The 25,735-nt window shown below is 37.3% G+C and overlaps 1 protein-coding gene across 1 annotated transcript in view; it reads right to left on the reverse strand.

Moving 5' to 3' along the window:
* Positions 1-25,735, reverse strand: part of UGGT2 (UDP-glucose glycoprotein glucosyltransferase 2) — a 186,389-nt gene that overhangs the window by 134,251 nt on the left and 26,403 nt on the right. The window contains exons 3-8 of the mRNA XM_059377462.1: positions 24,588-24,718; positions 23,824-23,936; positions 14,318-14,492; positions 8,283-8,379; positions 5,209-5,278; positions 2,844-2,944 (exon numbers count right to left, since the gene is read on the reverse strand). Of these exons, the coding sequence (XP_059233445.1) occupies positions 2,844-2,944; positions 5,209-5,278; positions 8,283-8,379; positions 14,318-14,492; positions 23,824-23,936; positions 24,588-24,718 (687 nt within the window). The remainder of the gene's footprint in view (positions 1-2,843; positions 2,945-5,208; positions 5,279-8,282; positions 8,380-14,317; positions 14,493-23,823; positions 23,937-24,587; positions 24,719-25,735) is intronic.

A 25,735-nucleotide genomic window follows, 5' to 3' on the forward strand; every position in this document is an offset into this window, starting at 1 on the left:
CAGATTGTTTTTTAGAGTCCATAGTCTCTCATGGTTCACCTCCCCTTCCAATTTCCCCCAAATCCCTTCTCCTCTCTAACACCCCTTGTCCTCCATGCTATTTGTTATGCTCCACAAATAAGTGAAACCATATGATAATTGACTCTCTCTGCTTGACTTATTTCACTCAGCATAATCTCTTCCAGTCCCGTCCACGTTGCTACAAAAGTTGGGTGTTGGTTAATTTTTTATCATTGGCAATCAACAGTGTGATGATCATGGACAGCTACCTTTGACTCAGGCTTGAGAACACAACCAGTCTTTAAAAATGTTTTATAACATGAATGTAATTCTCCTTGACATGACCAACTTTCTGTGCGCAAGTTATTTGAAAGCCCCTGAAAATTCACTTACGAAATCAGAATATAAATAACCAAATGAATATAACATCACCAGATTCTATTAACACTTTTTGCTTTGTTCTAAACTGTTCCATACTTAATGGCTCATAAGTAACTATTTAAGTCCTACACTTTATCTATTTAACTGTTCTACCACTTGGATATTTCAAAAGCAGCATGTTTAATAATAACTTTGTGATATTCCTGCCCCATGTTTGCCCAAAGCTGGTCCTCTTTAGTCTTCTCTTCTCAGCAAACACCACTGTCCATGCAGCGTAGCAAACCACAATCTAGCCAAGTTCTTGGTTCTCTCCTTCATGTATACATATCCAACGGCTCCCAGTGATCTTTGCACTCTCTCTAAATAACCCACCCCCAGATTTATTCCAGCCCCTCCTCAGATCTCAATTCAGTAACCACTTCATGGCAAAGACTGCCCTATCTCTCCCCGTCCCTCATGCTCACCAGCTTGGATCTTCCCACATATACCCGTCTTAATCCTATCTACCTTTGCTTTAGAGCAATTACAATTCACAATTGTTATACTGGTTTTTCAAATTTTTTATGTTTATCTGAGATCTTCTGAAGATAATGTAGGGTCTATTTTAGCTCAGTTTATCTTCAGAATCTTGTGTTTTCCAAAATGTCAGCTGGAACCCATTAGTAGTGAAATCAGATGAACAGGTAGTACAAAGTTATTTTTCTAAATAAACAGGGTAGAAAAAAAGTTTGTCAGACTGAATAAAATACAGTATACATACTGCATGTGAAGCTTTTATTTTCATATATATACTTTTAGTTCTGAGCATATCTATGCATTCTTACATCATACACTTGTATATGGGTTTTGACGTAAAATAGGTTTCCTACTGTAGCCCTTAGCCAAAAATTATAAAACCATGGATGTATGGACATAGCTGACATGTAGTAGATACAGAATAAACACTTGGTAAATCAATAAAATAGGAAAAGGGAGATTGCTTACTTTCTCTGTCTTGGAAATCTACTTGGGTCAGCTTCTATAATGTGCTCCTCCATTTCTCATCACTCCCCACGTCTTGTTCATGAGGTCTACTTTCCACACGAGAATGAACACCACAGCAGCAGCCCTCGTGTGCCGACTGGTCATTCTGCAGAACCATTTAGCCCCGTCCTCCCTTGTAAGGCTTTATGCTCAGATGTTCAGCTCTTTCCATCTTCTTTAGCTTACAGACTTTACGTTCACTCCACTACTGGGCCCCTCATCTGAATACGTCACAGTCACTTTAAGCAATCTTTTAAACATCAGTCTCATTATTCGTGAACTCCACCTTCAACCCTGAAACATACTGTCTGTTTGATATTCGCTCTATTCAGACTCAAAGCTGGAAATCTTCAAGCCATCAAGGACTCCTTTCATCTCCTCAGTCCTTGCTCACTCCAGCCTTCCTCCCCACCCTGCCTACCACTGTCACAGTGCAATCTCTCACCACCGTATTTCAAGGACGTCTTACCCAGAGTTCCCGTTTCTGGTCCATTCAAATCTATCTTACTCAGTGGTCAGCCAGATCCACTAAAACTAAGCTGACTGAGCATGTTCCCCGTTTACAAGCCTTCAAAAGCACCCCATCACCTACAGCGATCACCTACAACTGTATTTTCTAGATTATGGGTTCCCTGGAGAACATTTTGAAGGAGAAAGCAGAATGGTGTTTGCCTACAACAGTTGGAGAAATTGGAGAGAAGTGGGCAGTGACTGTGAATGGGGATGTTACTTTCTTTTCAGGGTGATGAAAATACTCTAGAATTGACTGTGGTGACAGTAAAAAAGCCTCAGAAAATACACTAAAATCCATCAAATGGTACATTTTAAAGGGGTGAACTGTATAGTATGTCAGTTATCTCAATAAGCTGTCAATAGAAAGTTGATGGGCGATGTGATAGGAGGTACGGATGACACAGCAAAATGATGTCCCCACGAATGACTAAAAATCACAAGTAATAAAAAAGAAAATTACAAATCGAAAAGGACTTACAGTTCAAACTAAATTCTGATCTCAAGATACCTGCTTACAAGAGGTCAGCACGAGGCTGTTCTAAGCTAATACTGAAATATGCAATGGTCTGTTAAGTTCAAAATTTTAAACAGAAGAAAACTAGTATGATTTGGTTCTGATTTCCTGACTGACTAGACAGGATTTTTAATCAACATTATAGATTTAATACTTAAAATGAACCTACCAAATAAATCAGTATACACTTTAAAAATGATTAGATAATATCAAAGAACTACACTTCATATAATTTTAACTCTTATATGATTTGCTTGATGGATAGCCTTTTAATTAAATACGAATTTCCATAAAAATTCACATCAGTAATTATTATCTACAAAATAATTTATATCATGTTATATAAAAGCTTATTTAACACAACAGAGTCAGTTACCAAAATGTTATGTTAAAGTTGACCAAAATACTATACCTTGTAGTTCCCAGACTTTCAAAGGTGTCATTTCTTTGCTACTCTCAATCAGGTATTTTTGGAATGTTGTCAGATTATCTCTAAGATCTGAATACCTTTCTCTGCATTAGAATATGAAGTAATGTTAATTATCATCACCTACTACAAATTATACAAGCACTATATTTTTGAAATTAACCCTTTCAAATAATTAGACAAAAACAAACTATTCACCAAGGTAATAAGTACATCGTGATGCAACTATGTCCACAGAGCTTAAAAATAATGAGAGCCGTGTATGCGCACTTTTTTCAATACATAAAACAAAACAAACCAAAACCTGAAGGGATAGACTCTCAATTGTTAACATGTTAACATTATCTAAAAGGGACTCAAGGGTGAGGGCAGAATTCTTAGCTTTTAGAGTCTACACTTTTTAACATTTTAGCAATTACTAGTATTGATTTTATAATTTAAAACAAAACCATTTTATAAGGAAAGCATCAATACTTCCTATACAATCTTGGAGTTTATTTCCAAAGAGTTCCATCTCTGCAATTTTAAAAAATCTTCAGTAAGTTCATTTTGCCTAGGTATCTTTTTTGAGAGTGCCAAAAAATAATGTAGTAGGAATGACATTGTACCACCCATAGGATCCCAAATGTGGCTTCTTTCCTCTCTTACGAAATCAAGACATGGTGCCCTTTAAGAGTTACATAGTATTCTCTTCAAAAAAAACTTTACCTCCAACACAACTTACAAAACATGTATTTTCAACAGTAAAAAGATTTTAAAAAGTGAAATAAAAAAATATACAGAACCATATACACAGAAATGCATTTATCTTATATTTAACAATAAACATATTGATAATATCATGCAATTTAATTACATGGGACCATGTTTTAAAAATGAATCAAGGGGCGCCTGGGTGGTTCAGTCATTAAGCATCTGCCTTCGGCTCAGATCATGATCCCAGGGTCCTGGGATCCAGCCCCACATAAGGCTCTCTCCCTCCCCCTGCTTGTATTCCCTCTCTCACTGTCCGTCAAATAACTAAATAAAATCTTAAAAAAAAAAAAAAAGTCAAGATGACTACAACTGTTCTTACAGTGAAGTGAAAAAGCACAGAACATCTCTCCAAAAGGAAATTCTCTACGAATTAAATTAACCCCTTTCTCAAATATTTTAAATCACAGAATATTAAGTTATGAGTATTATTTTTCATATTTAGCCATAATCTTAACAATTTTCACTGCTGAATTTATATAACCCAGATAAAAATACTTTATTCATATAATATCTCAAAGCAAAGGGTTCTGCCTCAATCGAGAGCTAATTTTGAGCATTTCTTCTTTTAAGAAACTAATATCCCAGAGTTCCAAAAGCTTCTTGTGAGATGTGCGATTTATTCCAATAAAAGGTTATGTTTAAAAGAGAATTAAGAAAAAAAGAATAGAACTGTGGGCTCCAAGATGTTGAGACAGCTGACAATGGAATAAAATGTATTATTATCTACTAAATAAATACCTTAATAAATCTGTTTCATGCATTAAGTTCTTAAGGCCACTAGTATACTACTAGGCCAACGTAGTTGAGAAATATAACTCTGTCATCTGTATAAATTAGCACAGTCTCCAAAAATGTTCCCTTGCTCTGTAACAATATCTACTCAAGAGGAGAACTGACCTTGGTGTCCTTTATAAATAGAATATCAGGCAAAAATTAAAACTATTAATAAAAACTGTCCTTTACCTTTAATTAATTTTGCCTTTGTAATGAAATCACAAACTTTCCCTTCCCATAAATAAGGGAAAACACATCTAAAACGACAACAATCCCCTTTCATGGGTCTTCAGAGAGCACTCACCATCCTATTCTTGCTCTTCAATCAGTGATGCAGGAAAAAAAAGGAAGGGGGGACACAACTTTAATTTCTGAGTGGTTACTTACACATGTATATGAAATTAAGACCAGATGTTAAAAGGTTTTTAACATGGCAACCTGTACATAGAAATTTAAGAAAATAAATATTTTCTCTTTTTTTGAGGCACAAAAATTTTGTTTATTACATGCTAATGATCCAATACTAACCATGATTTTTCTAACCCAGTAGTTCTGTAAGAGATTCTATAATGTTTTTTGACAAAGATAACTTTGATCATTTCCAATTCCTATTTTGCTAATCATATTCATCATACAGCGAAAATCACGATTATTTTTCCATTGTGTTTTGCATTAATCATGTATGACTTCTGTAATAAATAAAACTGATTACAGGTGTATTTTAAGAAGAAGATGAAACATGCAACAGCACAGCACAGTGAATTCCTTTAGGACAAAGTTAAGAGCACAGCAATGCAACTTTGCTTCAATTCAGACTCACTTTAACTTCCGGAAGAGAAATCCTTGAACCTCATTTGTCTCAACCTCATCCTCCACAGTAGTATTGGTTGCTGCGGTTTTGGAAACCAAAATAAAACAAAACATTTTCAGACTGGGAAAGGAACAGGGCGTCAAAAATTCGAAGAATGCAAACTTAAATTCCTTTTGTTTTACCTTGTTTCCCTTTCACAGCCCTGCTCACTGGCACATGCGCACGTACACGCTTCTATTTCTGAGCGTGCTCTCTTTCTAAACAGGCTTGGATCATTAAATATTGAACCAACGCTTTACAAATTATTTTACAGTCCAGTTCTATTTTACAACCAGAATCATAAACCAAAGTGGTTGCAACGAATCCTTTAGCTCTTAAGCCAGGCAGGAGCTCCAAGCCCTACTATATCCAATGCCTTTAAAGATAATCAAGAAATCTTTAGAAAGACACCAAAATTCATGGCCTCAAAAAGTAAAGATACAACATGTTACAGTCACTTCCCTTCCCCTTCCCTTCTCCTCTACTCCGCAGACAATTATACAGGGTGGTAACCAGTGTAAGTACAGGGTATGTGGGAGCACAAGACCTCATTACGTTCCCCTGGGGCTGCTCTGGGAGTGTGCCCGAGCCCCTCCAATACACTCCTCCCCTCTCTCCTGAAGGCCCGCATCCCCAGGACTACGGCTAGAAGCCCTGGGTGCTGATTCAGTCTTCCTTCTCCTCCTTTTCATTTCTCCATCAGGCAAATGTTTATTGGCTGCCTGCTGTGATGTCTGTTTCCTGCCAGATAAACACGAGGAAGAGAGACAGAAAAGACACAAACTCCACTTGGCAGAAAGGAGAGAGAGAGACAATTTAATACAGTGTGTAAAACTTCTATGAAGGAAAGCATAGAATATGTGGGATAGAGAAAAGAGAAAACCACCCTTGGCAGAGCAAAAAGACAGGCATTCATCTCAGAGGCACTGACTGGTAGTTTCAAGTTTTTAAAAGATGAACAGGCCTTTGATGAAAGAAAAGCGGGACCAAGGAGAAGGTTTCAGGCAGAGGGAACAGCATATGCTAAGGGATAAAAGTACGTGATAGAGGTCATGAAGGTTTAGCATGGAGCCAAACGTGGAGGCATCGAGGCAACAGAAACCCATTCTGTATTGTAGTTTGGTGTTGCAGAACAGAAGGTACAAATGAGAGGCTGAGGGACAGTGACAAAGTGGAAAGAGGCTGGAGTATGAAAAGCTTTCTTTGCAATGCTACGGTACTAGGATTTATGAGGGAGGTTATGGCGAGCCTCTGCAGGATTTTAACCAGTGGAGTCACAAAGTCAGATTTCATCATAAGGTTTTCAACCTGAAAGCACCGTGAAGAACACTAATCCTTCTGTTTTAGCGGGTAAGGAGGACTCGGGGCACAGAAGGCCAAAGATCAGAGAGAAAGCCAGTTAGACGTCTGATGTATACAGAAGGAAAAACCAGAACTGAATGAAAGGAGTGTCTACTAGAATGGAGAACAGATCTACTACACACATACGTTTAGAGGCTGATGAGAGAATTCGTGTGTAATGTGTAATACAGAGCATTAATGTGATCACCTGACTTTATAAAATTTTTTTATCTGACCTTTCAAAGAAGATTCCACAGGCCCAATAGCTAGAAAATGCCTTATGTTACTGTTGTGACTATTAAGTAAGATACTAAATTACAAAACACTGTAAAGCTACATATAAGCTATATAGAAATACCTAAAATCTGAATATTCATATTTGCTCTATACTTTTCCAGCAACTCTAACTGAGAGGACTTAACAGTGATTCAGATCTGTATTTGAAGCACAGTCAGGAGGAGTGTCCAGAGCTAGGTCTGTGATGAGAGCACGGCCTCCAGGAGCACATCCTTAATAGATAAAGTTGAAGCAGAAGCCCCATCTGAGAGCATATAAAAGAATGAATTAAAGATTCTCTCTCTCTCTTTTTTTTTAAAGGTTTTATTTATTTGACAGACAAAGATCACAAGTAGGCAGAGAGGCAGGCAGAGAGAGAGAGGGGGAAGCAGGCTCCCCGATGAGCAAAGAGCCCCACTCAGGGCTCGATCCCAGGACCCTGGGATCACGGCCCAAGCTGAAGGCAGAGGCTTTAACCCACTGAGCCACCCAGGCACCCCCGAATTAAAGACTCTTAACCAGGGGTGTCTGAGTGGCTCAGCTTGTTGGGTATTTGACTCCTGATTTCAGCTCCGCCCACATGCGGCTTCCTGCTCAGCCCAGAGTTTGCTTGTGATCACCTCCCGCTCCTCCCGGCTTGCACACATGCACGCGCTCACTCTTTCAAATAAATAAATCTTAAAAAAAAAAACTTAATCAAGAATCAGGTATAAATAAATTTTGGATGAGCCAGTTAATAAAAGATTTTCACAAGCATCTGAAAACTACTTTAGCTTCTTCAGGGACTCCAGAGTCCTTTATCTAGAGCATGTAGCTTAAGCACAATCATAGATACAGGTTTGTAGATCACAGATCTAACCGAATCTACTTCATCTAAACTAGCAACTCCCAGGCCTCTCCTACCCTACTCAAGAGCAGCAGCATCCTGGTAACTTCATTACAAACATGTGAGACAAAGCTTCCTAACACCGTGTGTGGCCCATGAACTTTCAGACTGACTGAGACACTGACCCCCTTAGATACCCCCACCACCAGCCCCCGACTGACACCCCATGCCCTCAGCCCCACCTCCAGGCCAGGCTGGCTGGCCATAACCGGCGGTCACCACAGCCATGACCAGCCTCATCTACTGCCTCAGCCTGCCTTGTCTAGGTTACCATTTTTGTTGTGTTATTCACAATGGTGGCAAAGCCACCAGATAAAGCAAAACAAGATTTTTCCCCCAATTTTTAAAGATGTTTTTGAGTCCCACAATATTAAATATATTTCTTTCAGAATAAAATCAAATTCTAAACTAAGGAGAAACAAGTGCACCCCATCTCCAGCCTCAAATGAACATGTGTAAGATTATAGTCAGTCACTGTTTTTTTAAAAAATATATAAGCATCCAAATTTTTATTCTGCTCAAGTTCAGAGAGTAAACTTACTTTTAACTTGGGTATCATCCAAAGCTTTGTATTCTGTACTTTTAATCGCTAGCTCCACACCGTAGCCGGATAAGTACATTTTCTGTGAGACTGGTTTCTGTTCCAACACATTTAAATTTTTAAAAAGAGAAAATATTTGGTCAAACATCTTCTTTTAAATCCAGTATGTTTGTGTATTAGGATATTAGGGTAAATTAATATATTTTTTAAAAGATTTTATTTCTTTTTTTGAGAGAAAGAGAACAGGGGGGCAAGGGAGGGAGCAGATGGAGCAGCAGGCTCCCCACTGAGTAAAGAGCAGGACTCGACCCCAGGACCCCAGGATCATGACGTGAGTCAAAGGTAGATGCTTAACCAACTGAATCACCCACGCACCCCTACTAATATATTTTTTAAACATTGTGAAATATCATTTGGGGGATATTTATACTCTCTCTAGACAGCATATGAAGGACCCAGAATTTAGTTAATCACCACTTCTTTACTTTCTAAAAACCTTGTTATGGTTTTAATGTTTTAATTACCCTTTTAAAAGGAAAAATACCTGATCTTTTTCTGTTAACTATGGTAACTTCCCCATTTCTCCTATGAGTTAATTAATAGAAGCTCCAATACAATTAAGTTTCAATAAAACTGTACTCCTTTCAGTGAACTACACAGGGTTTGCTAAACCGCCAAATGCTATTCATTTGCTAGTTATAACTTAGCTAGTGATATATAGTTATAACTGTAGTGTTGCTAAAAGCAATACTGAAGAGTAGAGGCAAAAGACACCAAAAAACACAGTGTCTTGAACAATCTGATTAAATTTTTCTTCACGTTTCTCAGTGATTAAAATATACCAAATGCCACAGATCAGTATCTACTCTTGCAACAAGGGCAAAAATTGCCTAAAATGGGAGTTCTCTGAGGTATTGCTGATTGGAATTTTAATACCTAACTTTCCCCTTTCTGTAAAGGACAAATACAAAATGTACTTCTAGAGATTACCCTATCAAGGAAGAGAATGCACATTTATTTCAAAAGGTAAGCAACCTGGATGAATATACATTTCTAGAAGATGTCTAAGGTTCTTTCTAGCTTCCAGATGGAAATTCTTATCAATTTGGCACAGTCATCATCATTTGGCACATTCTTTCATGGCTTAGGAAACTGGTTTAACCTAGCGCCTTGCGAACTCCCTGGAACATGGTGTGCATCTGTGCTTACTCCAGTTTGCAAGAGGGCAGTTTTACGATCCTACACATGATAGCGGAAGAGGCAGAGATTGGAGGGAAGGAGAACCTTTGTCAATAGGGTTTTTTTTTTCTTTTTATTCTCTTCTTTCCTCCGTAGCTCCCCTGCCTCCAACCTTAAAAATAAGCAGATGACCAGAGTGACTATTCCTGGGCTGTTCTATTTCCAAATAAGATGATACAAGAATTAGTTTCAGATATGCAGAGAAATATTTAACACTGCTGCCCACGTGAAAATGTAATTTGCTAATTTCTCAGGCACATGCTATAATGAAAGATAACACAAGGGAACTGAGCTGCTTATAATTATGGTCATCTGAAAAAGGTGAAAATATTTTAGAGTTTTCAATTTCATACAGCTCAATTTAAAAATCCATTTGACAATCCACCAAAACGACAATCAGCTGGTAGAGAAGCAAAGCTCCAAGTCTACATATTTTGTTATAGTTCATAAAAGAAATGCAATTTCAAATAACCAATTTCCATGATCAATTCTGAAATATTATTAGCTCCTCAGGAATAAAGATAAATGTTTATTAAATTCATATTTACGGACTCCATTTGAAAATGTATTAATATAAAATGTGAACTGTAGTCTAATAAGTTTGGATTTGCAAACCAAAAATGCTTGTAGACTAAATCAACTGGTGAGAAGACTCTTTCTTCATTTTTCTATTTCTTCTTTCCAAAAGAAGAAATACCTGTTCCGAAGGTAGCAAAAATAAGTTTATTTTATTAGAATTACATGTTGACCAGATTTAAAATATACCTATTTTGAATATACAATACATTGTTCATTAAGAAGGCTATAATTTGATGTGACAAAGTGCCCAGATAGTTGGCTAGTATGTGTTCATAGTTTATTTAATGGTCACATTCTCTAAAAAATAACTTGGGACACTGATTTCTTGACAGATGATCATATCTCCCCCTGTAGGGCACATTAGAATCACTGGGGGGACATTTTTAAAAAGATAAACAATAATTTGATCTCCCACTTCCATTCCTACTCTGGTATAATTGACATAAACACTTAGTTTAAGGCGTACAACATAATGATTTGATCAAGACTATATGAAACAATGACCACATTAAGTTTAGTTAACATCCAAACCTCAGTATTTTTTCTTGTGATAAGTACTTTAAAGATCTATTCTCTTAGCAACTTGCAAATATGCAGCACAGTAGTATTAGGTCACCCCAGAACTTGTAGCTGGAAGTCTGTACTTTCCAACCACCTTCACCCATCAACACCACCTCCCATTTTCTAGGAGTCTGGTTGTTTTTTAGGTTCCAAATGTAAGTGACATCATTACAGTATTTGTCTTTCTCTGTCCGATTTCTTTCAATTAACATAATGCCCTCAAGAGTCCATCCATACTGTCACAAATGGCAGGATTTCTTTCCCTTTAAAGGATGAGTACTATTCCACTGTATACACACACCACATTTTCTCGATCCATTTATCCACCACTGAGCATGGGGTCTGTTCCCATGTCTACATTATGGTAGGTAATGCTGCAATGAACATGGGACCCCCAGATAGATTTTCAAGTTAGTATTTGTTTCCTTTGGATATATACCCAGAAGCAGAAATACCAGATCATACAGTGGTTCTTTTTAAACATTTTTGAGGTACCCCCATATTGTTTTCTATAGTGGCTGTACCAATTCCCTCTCTCATCAAAGGTGCAAAAATATTCCCTTTCCTCCACATCCTCTCACACCTGTCTTTTTGATAACAGCAATTCTAACAAGTCTGAGGTGGTACCTCATTATTGTGGTTTCTATTTACATTTCCTGGTTTGTGATGTCAAATGCCTTTTCATGTACTTGCTGGCCACTTGTAAGTCTCCATTGGAAAAATGTCTATTCAATCTCTGTCCATTCTTTTCATCAGACTACATTTTTTACTACTGAGTTGCCTGAAGTCCTTATGTATTTCAGATATTAACCCCTTATCAGATATATGATTTACAAATATTTTCTCCCATTCCATACATTGCCTTCGATTTTGTTAACAGCTTCCTTTGCTGTGCAGACGCTTTTTAGTTTGAGGTAGTCCTACTTTATTTTTTCTTTTCTATTTTATTGTACTTCATTTTTGCTTTTGATGCCTTTGCTTTTGGCATCAAATCCAAAAAATCGCTGCTAAGACCGCTGATAAGGGGCTTTTTCCTTAGGTTTTCTTCTAGGAGTTTCATGATTTCATATTTTATATTTAAATCCTTAATCCAATTCAAGTTAATTTTTATGAGTGTTGTCAAATAGGGGGCTAGTTCCATTCTTTTGCATGTGGTTATCCAGTTTTTCCAGCACCATTTAACTGAGTATGTTTTGCTCCCTTGTTGAATATTAGTTGACCGTTTATGCATGGGTTTATTTCTTGGCTCTCTATTCCACTGATCTACATAGTTCTATGCCAATACCAAAAATATTTGTTTTAATACTACAGTTTTGTAATTCAGTTTTTTAAAAAATGTATTTACTTGACAGAGATCACAAGTAGGCAGAGAGGCAGGCAGAGAGAGAGAGAGAGAGGAGGAAGCAGGCTCCCCACTGAGCAGACAGCCTAATGCTGGGCTTGATCCCAGGACCCTGGGACCATGACCTGAGTCAAAGGCAGAGGCTTTAACTCACTGAGCCACCCAGGCACCCCTGTAATGTAGTTTAAAATCAGGAAGCATGATGCCTCTAGCTTTGTTCTTTGTCAAGATTGCTTTAGAATTTACAGCTCTTGCAACTGAAATATATTTGTGTAAAGGAGACATTATTGGAAAAGAATAGAATATAAAAACATACATGTCTATATGAAAACTTGGTATATGATGGTTTAGAATAAAGACTTAACTGTTCAATAAATTATGTGGTGACCAATAATTTTCATATGGAGAAACTAGAATTGTATCTCCAGCCTGCAGGATATTCAAATAAATTCCAGATAAATTAAAAACCAAAACCCAAAAAATAGCATTTTAATTATTACAAGAAAATACATGAGAATGTCTTTATGACATCGTGAAGGGAATCATTAAAGAAAGGTTGGGGGTGCCTGGGTGGCTCAGTGGATTAAGCCGCTGCCTTCGGCTCAGGTCATGATCTCAGGGTCCTGGGATCGAGTCCCGCGTCGGGCTCTCTGCTCAGCGGGGAGCCTGCTTCCCTCTCTCTCTCTCTGCCTGCCTCTCTGTCTACTGTGATCTCTCTCTGTCAAATGAATAAATAAAATCTTTAAAAAAAAAAAAAGAAAGGTTGGATAAATCTGACATCACAATATTACTTGCATTGAACCAAAGATGTCATAAATAATTCGTTTTAATACCAGAAGACCAGAAATATTGTAGAAGATGCTTGCAAAGTATAGAAGAAAAGATTAGTATTCAGAACATATATTTCAAAACCTGCAGGTAAGAAAAAGAGAAACCCAGGGGCACATGAGTGGCTCAGTGGGTTAAAGCCTCTGCCTTTGGCTCAGGTCATGATCCCAGGGTCCCGGGATAGAGCCCCGCATCGGGCTCTCTGCTCAGGAGGGAACCTGCTTCCCCCTCTCTCTCTGCCTTCCTCTCTGCCTACTTGTGATCTCTGTCAAATAATAAATAAAATCTTAAAAAAAAAAAAGAAAAAGAGAAACCCAAATAATCCAATTTAAAAACAGGTAAAGAATATGGATAGGCAATTAACAAGTATATTTGGGATGCTTTTATTATCTTAAACATTAATATGCAAATAATGAGTATTTCAACATAAAACACTCTTTCCATGTTGGGAATATAGTGGTAAAAAAAAGCAAAGTCCTTCTCTAACATTCATTCTAGTGTATTTGCATGAATTGGGCTGCGTGGGGTCGAGGGAATGGTGTGGAGGTATGAAAGAAAGAAAACTTGAGATACAGCAATGGATACTATAGTGATTAGACCAGAATACTGTAACAGAGTGTGACAGAAATGAGAGGTTGGAAGAGTGAGAATACAATGTATTCGATCAGAAACTTGAATACTATGGTCCACTAAAGAAATAGTTAATAGCATTCCTATTACCATGCTTCACCCTTCGAACTAATATATACCATAACAATTAAATTAGATTTCCTCACCATAATACTTTTTCATCAAAAATAATTGTATTTATGGGGCGAATGGGTGGCTCAGTTGGTTAAGTGTCTGTCTTCGGCTCAACTCATGATCCCAGGGTCCTGGGATGGAGCCCTGCGTTGGGACCCCTGCTCAGCAGGGAGCCTGCTTCTCCCTCTCCTCCCCACTCATGCTCTCTCTCGCTATCTCTCTGTCTGTCAAATAAGTAAAATCTTTAAAGGATAATAATAATTGTATTTAAGGGGGTGCGCCTGGGTGGCTCAGTTGATTAAGCATCTGACTCTCGATTTCAGTTTGGGTCATGACCTCAGGGTCATGGGCTCGGGCTCTGTGCTGCGCATGGAGTCTGCTTAAGAATCTCCCTCTCCCTCTCACTTTACCCCTTCTCCCCCATGCTCACACACTCTCCCTCTCTCTCAAAAAACAAACCAAAAAAACCCTCTATTTATGAATCCTAGCAAATATTATAAACATATTGTTTTGTTTTTTATCCAAGTTTTAAATCTGTTTCAGATTTAAGAAGGAATCTGAAGAGAGAGGAGTATCAACAAGATACAGAATCCCCATATATTTTTCCATAGAAAATTCACATTTGATAGGTATGTTAATTTTAAAAAATCTTTAACTGTTCAGGTGGAAATTATGTAAAACCTAGTAAGGAAATTATCAAACATAATTTTTATATACAAAATAATCTTGGATAATACTGTACCTGAATATAATGCCGAAGAACATACAGAATTTTCCCATTTTGAGCTTTTTCAGACAATACTTTGTGAAATTTACTAAATGCTCTGGTACCAATTTCAGCATAGAGTATAGTCACTGGTAAGTTCTCTTTGTTTGTAGGAAATTTATGATCACCTTTAAACAGATAAGGTCTGGGCCTAAAATGGAAACAAAACACAAACATTTTTTATTAATATTTTAAGTAATCTCTACACAAAATGTAGGCTCAGCCTAAAATGGAAACAAAACACATTTATTTATTTATTTATAAAGATTCTTTACACATATCAGTACAGTCTCTTTTCCCACCAATTCCTTTAGGTAATTACTATCATTTAAACTTTTAAGATTCCTGAGGCTCAGACAAGTTAAATATCCAGGGTGAAATCAAAGAAAGCCAGGATTTCAACTCCTGTCTACGGAATCCTAAACCCACATCTTTTAACGACTTACAAGGTAGAAAGAAAAACAAGATAATGAAGTTAATAATAAAAAGGTGTTGAGAGGTGACTTTTATTTAATGAATTCAGATATCTATAACCTTTTAGTCATTTGCTATCTTTAAGTAACAAATACGAAAAAAGGGGAGAGGGACAGGGACATGAACAACAAAACTACCACATACCCATGAAAAGACTGTGGGGTTTGAAAGTAGGCAGAGTTGGATTCAAGTTCTAGTTCGATTACTAGCTATGTGACTCTGAGCCAGGGATTTGATCTCTCTTGGGCCTATTTCTTTATCTGTTCAAAAGGAGGTATTCTCACTACCTTTTAGGAGTGTCCTAAAGATTTACCAAAATGACTTAAAAATTGTCTAGCAGAGCATTAAAGCACATGCTTGAAGCTCAAGAATCATTCTTCTCTCATTCTTGCCAAAATCCCCTTATATTAAACTATATACTGTCAGGGAAAAAAGGAATCAAATGTTGGATGGTAAACCACCATTAGCGATCAAAGCAGGGAAGGTGCTTGGGTGGCTCAGTCAGTTAAGCGTCTGCCTTTAGCTCAAGTCACGGTCGCAGAGTCCTGGGATCGAGTTCCGCATCAGGCTTCTTGAGGGGGTAGGCCTGCTTCTTCCTCTACCCCTCAATTTGTTCTCATTCTTGCTCAAATATTTTTTTTAAAAATGATGAGAGTAGGGGGTATTTGTCCATGTAATTATGACTATATACACCTTATTTCCAAAAGGATACACAAAAACTTGATAGCACTGGTTGACTCTGGGGAGAAGTTCTAGAAGTCTGGAGTAAAAAAGAATCTTATAATTTGCTGTATGTACACATTGTATTAATTCTTAATGCTTAAACTTAATACATTGGGAACATGTCCTTTCGGTATAAATTAACATAAAATTCCTCAAAAAATTAAAGGGACAAGTTCTATACTCAGATGAACACAATTATTAGATCATTTTATTTATTCCCTCAGGTTTCATATACTAGATGTGTATAGGATTTTTACTTATTGACATAAGTAAAAAATTTATAGTATGTTTATATTATAATCTTATGATGTTTATTATATTGTTTTGCGTGTAAAGCAAATTACTTTGCAGGCATATTTTCTTTACATTTTTAAATTCTCCTATAGTAGTTAATTTAACCTGCACAGAGTAAGGGAAAAAAAATTCTCAAAATCAAAATATAAAATGAAAATGGAATCTTTTTATCAAGAGGCATGATATTAAATATGAAAAATTCAAAAGTAAAATTCTATTACTTATTTGAGCTAAATAGAAATTGATAAAATGGTTTGGTGATAACCACTGTTATTTTATAGAGAAACATTTCTAGAATATTCATGATAAATTTAGACTTTCTACAATAAACTATGGTAAATAACAACTGATTTTTCAGCTTCCTGATATGACTGGAAAGTTGTACATGTATAAATTTTATCTTCTACTAGAGAAATTCAAATTTCTATTCTAATTACAGAACAAGGATCACCAATGAAAATAAGTTAGCTTTTACATTTAAAAACTGGCTAAATTACTATTGTTCCTAGTTATTGACTTACTTTAAATCATAATCAATCAAGGGCTCAATACCTCTAACAGAATAATGAAAACTTCCACTAATTACTGGCTTCAAATGTGTCATATTTCTCGACATTGACATGGAGTACTGTGTTTATTTCAGGTTTATAAGATTACATGAGTTCAACATCTTTACAGTGATTTATAATTTGGCTGTCATAGTAAGCATGCACACTCACCCACCTTCTGTTAATAAACTTCTTTTTAAGTTCTACACATTCATCCACTTTCATTATTATTATTAAAGATTTTGAGAGAGAAAGAGAGTGTGAGCAGGGAGGGGATGGCGGCAGTGGGAGAGCAAGAAGATGCCACACTGAGCAGGGAGCCCCATGAGGGGCTCAATCCCAGAACCCTGGGGTCATGACCTGAGCCAAAGGCAGATGGTTGAGCCACCCAGGTGCCCCATCATCCACTTTCATAATTAACATTTACTGTAAGCTAAGATTTTAAAAATATTACTGTCAATGTTTGGATACTTGAAACATGAAACAAACAAAATTTTAGCCCCAAGTAAAAGCTGAGTTCATGATTAATCTCTCCTGCAACAGATGAGACAAAAATGTGCAAAACAAGAGAAACAGAATTAGTTGCCATTCTTCACAGGATCCTATTAATAAACACAAAAATAATGCTAAAATCATACTTCATTTAAAAACTAAAAAGAAATCAAACCAGATGAAATTATTAAAATCATTTCATTAATTTTAATGGCTACCGTGGAACTCAAATGGCACTAGGTCAAATGGATTATTAAAAATACTGATTTCTATCAAATCAGTAGTGTAGAAATGCATTTCATAATTTATACAGGATATCTTACATTTTAATACTGTCTGAAAGAAACTATTTTCAAATAATTTATTATTGTTAGTAACTGGAAAGGCCGCTGATGAAACAGTGCTAGTAGATAAATCTTTAGGTCAAAAATCAAAGGAAAAATTATAAGAAAGAAGTAGATTTTCCAGAGACAAAGGTCTCCTGATTGTAGGTCTCCCCACGCCCCCAATTCACACGTAAATATGCAGGCCGGCACAACTTCATCTGAATGACGCAAACTGGTGTATTTCCGTGCCCGGAGCAGCCTTGGGTGCCGCGATGTGAAGACGGAGGCTGCAGCTCCCAGGCACGAGTCTAACAATTTTGGAACTGGAGTGATATGTGCCACTTTCTGGTTTTATGCTTGTATTTGGGAAAAGCAGGCACAGAATGATTCCACGGGGTGGGGGAAGGGCTTGCTTTTTTGGCCCATTTATTGTCCCCAATGAATATCTGCAGAACAGCAAAGATCAGGAAGGTATAAACTCCCTTGTGCAGGTTTTAAGGGATAACAGACTGATGTTAGATGACATCCCATCTGTCTGACATGGGACACACTAGTCTCCCTGGGACTTATTCACAGTCGGCTGAATCTGGAACCCTGGGGGCATGGTTGCAGCTAAGCCTACAGATGGATGCCCCAGTGGAGTCCCGTTGACAGTGGCCTTCATTAAACGCTTCATGAGACAAAAGAATGGCTGATGAGAAGCGCAGTCACAAAAATCTGAGTTTGGTCAAGAATTTATTAGGCCCAGGGATGGACTGTTGGGAGAGGCATTCTGCCACAGCCACTGACTGTCTTTCTGGGTACGTCAAGACTATGACAGGCCATCTGTCAGGTTTGCAGGAGACTTTGCGGGGTCTGTTAAGGCCTCCCTCTGGGACAAAGAGCAGGTTGCTTACTGCTTGTTAGAAGTCCTAGGTTCCCAAGCTCCGCGTCCTTCAGCTGTGATGCACCCCAGCTGCTCATGCAGTGTTCCTGGGGGCCCCTTTTCACCCCAGGAGAATGTGGAGATACAGGAACCAGTGCAAGCAGGCGAATGTTCATGCTGCTGTGGCTGTGAAGGGGACAGTTCTATGCTTCTGACTCAAGAGCCTCCTGTCTTCTGCCAGCATCCGTGAAACAGTCGAAGTCACGCTTATTGGCTTGTAGGTAGGGCAAAACCAATTCCCCAGTCTGAGAGAAGCTATATATAGCATTTATACATTTTTCTTTCTTTTTGTGACCTTTAGACACATAATCCTTGGCTTACGACCTATGGATATTTGTCCGTAGCAGTTATTCTTTTTTTAAGCAAGTGACTTATGTATTTGCATATGTATTTACAGTAACATATTTTAATTTTTTTCCCCTCTACAGATGTTTCTCATTTCTAAATTTTCTTTCTCATTCCTAAAATTTCAGCTTTCATGTCTTCCAGGTTAGATTTTTAGTTTTTTTTTCTTTAAAGAAATGACCAATTAAAACAAAGGAAAGAGCAATTCTGTTACTTTTTACATTCATGTTATTTCTTCTTCTCCCTTTGGTTGAGCGGAACACTTGGTTTATTTTTTCCTCTTTTAAAAATCATAACACAGGGGCGCCTGGGTGGTTCAGTGGGTTAAGCCGCTGCCTTCGGCTCAGATCATGATCTCAGGGTCCTGGGATCGAGTCCCATATCGGGCTCTCTGCTCAGCAGGGAGCCTGCTTCCCTCTCTCTCTCTCTGGCTGCCTCTCCGTCTACTTGTGATTTCTCTCTGTCAAATTAATAAATAAAATCTTTAAAAAAAAAATCATAACACATTAAGGGCACCAAAGTTGCCTTTCTTTTCTATGATTCTCACCATCCCAATTTCCAAAAAAGTATTCCTTAATAGTTTATTATCCTTGTTGAGGGCAGGGGGAGCAAGTTATACTTACTTAAGATAGTGATGATTGCTGACATGTTCTCCCAAATACATAATCATATATGTACTTAAATATATAATATCTGTCAAGTTTTAGGGCAGATTCAGAGCACAGATCTTTGAACAGGAGGTAGGGAACGGACAAATCATTCTACCTGTTTTGGCCATAATGTTGTTGTGTTCCAAGGTATTATGTTTGTAGTGTAAGCAGCTTGATTTAACTCAGACTAAAAGAATGGGCCTAACACTGTATGTTTACAGAAATAACTCACACTGGCAGATGGGCAGCAATTTATTTTCAGAGGCTACAGCCCTGAAGAGTGGTGCCTTTGCTCTGCCAGTTGGTGGTCTTCCAAGTGGCAGACTAGACGGGTAGGCCACTGGGAACAATCCAAGAGTCAGTATAAATGTAATAATTTTCACCAAGGAGGTCAGAGACTAGTCAGGGATAGGAGTACCACCTTGAATTCTGCCCACTGAATGCAGTGACCACACCTACTTTTCGTGTTGCATAGCTGTGGCTTGACGGAACAGTAAGGGCCGCCTAAAGATGCCATCCGCTTTAACTTAGCTGAACATACCAGTAACGCAGCCCAGTCATTTAGGGAAACCACTGTGGACTGAGGGCCCCACTGAGCCAGAAACTTTACTTGAGGTAGTGGAATAGGGCACGTGGTTTGCCCAAAGGGTAGCTACCACCTTCCCACGTAAATCCAAGATCATGCTAAGTCAAAACAACTATGCTCTTGAATATGCCATTTTCAATTGATTGGAGAGACTTGTTGGGTCCCTCTATCTTGTCAGTCACTGAATCCTACTTAGCGGACGCCGAAATACAAACCATCAGATGTTAGAGTCACAAGGCTCTTCAGCTGGGTTAGGCCTTCAGTTTCGGTAAGAGCTTAAGAGCCCCTAAGAGCAGCTTTTCAAAAAGGAGTATACTTGATGACAGGCAGGCAGGTGGTGCTGATCTACTCGAAACTGCCTCTGGGTATTCCAGCAGCCACTCAGACGCTAACGGGATTCTAGCTCAACTTTCTCTCCTGAGATTGTATGTCGTTCACCTGGGAACAGACGGGACATGTGGTGGTCTCCCTTGAGACTCTGAGCGGTCACAGCATTCACAGTATAAACACACAGTATCAGTGCCAAACGGAATTCAGTCACGGAAGCCGAAATAAAAAAACTTCATCGAAATGGCCCAGACATATTAAAGCCTTGCTCATTGTGAACACCTTCCAAACCCTGTCAGTTGAGCTTGGGCGCTCTTTCCTGCAGGAACATCTCTCAAGGAGCTGTCACAGAGGCTACAGCAAGTTGTCAGAAAATTGCTCTCACCCCCCCAGGAACAGAGTAGTACAAAACGGCAGGAGGAGCCAAAGAGAGCAGTGGGACAAAATTTGAAGTGTTGAGCTTTTGTCTTCCTCTAACCATGTGGCCCCTGTCCTTCCTCTTCCAGAAAGCCATATATCTGTCAACATCTCACCCTTGTTTCTAAAACTATTAAGAACTGTAAAAGATGGGGTGCCTGAATGGGTCAGTTGGTTAAGCTTCAGCCTTTGGCTCAGGTCGTGGTCTTGGGGTCCTGGGATCAGGCCCTGCCTTGGGTTCCCTGCTCGGTGGGGAGCCCACTTCTCCCTCTCCCTCTGCCTGCTGCTCCCCCTGCTTATGTGCTCTCTCCCTCTCTGATGGATAAATAAGTAGAATCTTAAAAGAAAAAAAAAAAACTGTAAAAGATCTAAGGTTTGACTTTATCCTACTTACAAAACATTAAGTTATTAGGTTTTTATCATTTCTTGGTGGGAGGGATGAGATGGGAAAAATACGGACCTAAATGGATACTACACAAATAGTGGGTGTATGTTGTAGCTGAGGGACACTATACTTGGGGAACCACTGTTTTAGAGCAAGCAGTAAACAAGCCTGCTCTTCTTTCCAAAGGGAAAATCATCTCAGACCTCCAGGTTGCCTGCTACAAACACAACCCTGAGAAATGGCTCAGGTAAAGAACAGTCAGGGTCTTCCACGATGTATTCATCAGACCAAGAACGCGCAAAGCTCACAGGGCCCACTACAAGTGGCCTCTCCCGAAAGCTTGATGTTAACCTCTCTTTAATCTTAATTTTATATTTAATACTTAAATAGTCAATATTTAAGAAACTTATAAAGTCAGCCATCAAAAATAAGTAATTTTAAAAGTTACCAAAATCACATTTTAAAAATGCACTAGGAAAAGAAAAAAAAATGCACAAGGGCTAACAATTTCACAGTTGATCTACAAAAACTACAAAGGGGGGAAAAAAAGCTATAAAGGAATTGCCATTAGTGATGACATGGATGGACCCAGGGGTGTTAAGTGAAATAAGACAGAGAAAGACAAATATATGATTTTACTTATATGTGGAATCTAAACAAAATAAATTTAATAAGTGAATAAACAACAACAACAAAAAAACCCAGAAACTGATAAATACAGAGAACTAGTGGTTCCCAGAGAAGAATGGGGGTGGGGGTGGGGAATAGGCAAAATAGGTGAAGGGGATTAAGGAGATACAAACTTTTAGTTATAAAATTAGTCACAGAGATAAAAAGTACAGCATAAGGAATGAAGCCAATAATACTGTAATAATGTTGTATGATGACAGAGGACAACTACACTTTTGGTGAGCACTGCAGAAATTACAGGAACTGTTGAATTACTATGTTGTGCACTTGAAACATATACAATGTTGTGTATCAGCTATACTTAATAAAAATTAAACAAAAATTCAATGCAGACACCCCTAAACATAGTAGGGGGTACTTTTCACAGAAGCTTAATGGATATAAAATGCATAAAGGTATTAAAACACATGGATCAAACTCCTTTGAGAAATAAGTTGCTATATTTAAACAAAAAGGAAGTGATCATTTCTATGACATACTTTTCTTTAATATATATATGTACAAGAACAGAATTTACAGAAATAACATGGTTGCCTAATTCACTATATGAAGCTAAATGACTTTTAAAAAGTGGCATTTATTATTTAAATAGCTAATCTCATCTATTAAAATAGAAGCATGAATCTTAAAACATAAGCAATCTTAGTTTAACAGAAGATATCCCACAGCATTAACAAATGCAAAGACGGTACAATATTTTAATATGTATTACAATACACAGTATGTCCAATGAGAAAAACTTTGTACTACATTTTAATAAATAACAGATAAAATAAGTTATTTCTGATTTTAAAAATGTAAGACTACAAAACTTTAACATTTTTAAATGTTAAGTAAATGAAAAGGTATGAACAGAAGACATACAATGTCATCTGTTGAGAGATTCAGTAAAGATTTAAATTGTTTTTAAATTAACCAGCAGATTTACCATAATTCTAACAAATTCCACCAAGGTTTTTTAGGAGGCAATTTGGCAGAAGAAAAAGAACTCTAATGTTAATTTGAGAGCATCAGTAACTGCAAAGCCAAAAAATATTTGGAGGAAATAAAGTAGCAATGAAATTTTGTACTGTGAAATATCAGAATATATTATAAAACAATAAATACTAAAACAGCATGGCACTGCTACGAGAAACAGTTAATGTACAGGACAGTTTTGAAATAGAGCATAACATAAATATAATGAATATATAATCGACAAATCACCTGAAGGGAAAAAAGGTCTGATAGGATCCTTTCCTTTGATAACAATAACTTACATGGATTAAAAGTTTAAGGTAAAATGAAAAGAAAAGCTTTAGGAAAGCTACTGGAAAATAATAGTTAAAATCTCTCGCTCAGGTTTGGAAAAAACTAAGTATATAAACACACACACATAAAAGAAAATTTGGGCAACATGAAATTAAAGAGGCCTCTGTATATTAAAATTAATATAAAATGCAAGAAAATATTTTAAAAGGTTTACAACAAAAAAAGAGAAGTACTGAGATGAATTACTAAGTATATGTTACTGTTTAATATATAAAGAACTCTTTCAAAATTAGAGAAACAACTAAAACTTTTTAAAGTATAAATAAATCAGACATATATACCGGTACTACTAATAATTTTCTTCTGACTGCCCATATCTATTTATATTAAATACTTGGAAGAAGTAAAAATGTTTTTAATCATACATTATAACAAGGCAACTTTATACTCTGTATTACTGTTTATATTATTAATTTTTATTTCCAAGTTTTATTTTTTATTTATTTATTTATTTATTTTTTTGATTTTATGTATTTATTTGACAGAGAGAGATCACAAGTAGGCAGAGAGGCAGGCAGAGAGAGAGAGAGAGGAGGAAGCAGGCTCCCTGCTGAGCAGAGAGCCCGATGCGGGACTCGATCCCAGGACCCTGAGATCATGACCTGAGCCGAAGGCAACGGCTTAACCACTGAGCCACCCAGGCGCCCTATTTCCAAGTTTTAAATTCAGTTTATATTTAAAGAGATAGAGTCCAAATAAATCCAGCTTTATGTGTTTATTTGAAAAAACAATCTATGATTATATAAAACATTTAATGTATTTTATGGTATTTTGATAAAATTTATATTCTAAAATCAAAAGCTAATGAGACAAAATACTGAAAACATTTGTGCATTTTAGAAAAGGACTTGAACTACCAACTCAGGAGATTCAGTTTTTCAATAAGCATTATCTTCATTATGAAAAATTTTTATAAGCAATTTCTGCTATTTCAACCCTCATCTCTTTTTATAAACCATTTCTTTCACTACAGGCTATCATGAACTTACCTTGAAGTAGCCTTCTTCAGCAGCTTTTTGAGCTCATTAATTTTACAGGTGTGTTTTTTATGGATAACCACAAATGCATCACAGCCGTCTGGTGGGGGCTCATCAGCTGCAATCTAAGATTTCAGAGGTTATATTTAGCTACAGTAGCTGATAATTACAATATGATCTTTAAAACTCATATATTCCTTTGATTGAAATAACTCATCAACTACTGTTAAGTTATTGCTCTAATTAAAGTAAAGAAGATCTACGTGCAGGCCGAGTCAAATACTTTTTAACAAAACCAACTTTATAGTAGAACATGCTTCAAAGTCACTGAAAAATGCCACCAAAAAATGCCAAATTAAAATTTTCATTACTTTCAATAATTATTTGTCCTTATAATTTCCTTATTCCAAATGACTATAAAATTATAAAATGTATTCAATTATAATCGATTGACAATGATAATACAATCAATGATAGGCTATGGAAGCAGGTATTCCAAGTCTACAGATTTTTTTTTTCCCCCAAAGATTTTATTTATTTGTCAGCAAGTGCACAATGATGGGGAGCAACAAAGGGAGAGAAGGCTCCCCGCTGAGTAAGGGGCCCAATAAGGGATTGGATCCCAGGACCCTGGGATCATGACCTGGCAGATGTTTAACCTGCCACCCAGGTGAGCCTTCTGTAGATCCTTTTGAACCAAAGATATTCACATTAAGATTCATGCACAGTACCAGCATGCTTCTTTGTCAACTATAGGTTTGGGTGCTTTTACATACCTGTTGAAACATCTGAATAGTTGGTGAGTATGCTCTTATTGAGAAAGCAAACTTTAAGAGGTTGATATGCAAATTGTCTAAGAATTGTCCAGCTTTCTTCAGGATTAAGTTGTAATAAGAATAAGCTGATTCTATACCAAAAAAAAAAAAAATCAAAAGAAAAGGATGTTATTTTCATTTTCAACACATTGGCAAAGCTCTACTGTAAAGCTAACAATACCATCAAATCTTAAGTTTGGTTATGGGTGGTGTTGGAGAAAAACGGAAAATCAAGATCTTGTTCATTAACTTCATTTGGATGCACCAGTGAGGTATAATCAAGTGCTATCATTCTAGGTGAAAATAATTCTACCACTAAAATCTATTTGGGAGGGGCCAGGATATCAGACTATTTCACCCCAAGGCTGTGGGTTATAACACAAGGATAAGATTCAGGACCTACCTATGATTTAAGAGGAGACTAAGAACAGCATAAAACAGTTAAAAATGACTGAATTTTAAATGCCATGTATAAATAAATACAACTCAGATTTAACACACATAGCCAAAAGCAATTAGTGTATCCAGAATGCTTTAGGAGACAGAATAAATGTCTTCTTGTATACAATAACCTGAACTGCTGATTCCCTCCTCTAAACCCCTCTGCAAAGTTCCTGAACACACCAAAGAGAAGGATAAATCCTAGAGTGTAAGAACTCTTGGACAGCCCTGGGGAGCTGGAGATCATTTGGCTGGGAACAGTCCCGGAGAACAGAAGCCAAGAGCTGAAGAGGGCCCGGTGACACTCATGGGGAAAGCAGGGAAGGAACCATCTATTTTTTGTCCTTTCCTTTTCTCTACACCACCTGGGGTATAATTATTGTCTGCACTGTTGCCCCTGGCAGCCAGAGGTGGTCGGGTACCAGCACTGCAGCTCTGGAGCCAGCTGGTATCAGCCCCTGAAAGCTGGCCCATGGACATGCCCTGGTCATTTCCTCTCTCCTTTACTCCCTGGTACTAAGTTATCAAATGACAGAAGAAACGTAGTTAAAAGAGCACAGCTAGGGTAGACTCTGATCTTTTTTTTTTTTTTTTTTTTAAAGATTTTATGTATTTATTTGACAGAGAGAAATCACAAGTAGATGGAGAGGCAGGCAGAGGAGAGAGAG

Source organism: Mustela nigripes, chromosome 15 (genome assembly GCF_022355385.1).
Source record: "Mustela nigripes isolate SB6536 chromosome 15, MUSNIG.SB6536, whole genome shotgun sequence".
Lineage (NCBI taxonomy): Eukaryota > Metazoa > Chordata > Mammalia > Carnivora > Mustelidae > Mustela > Mustela nigripes.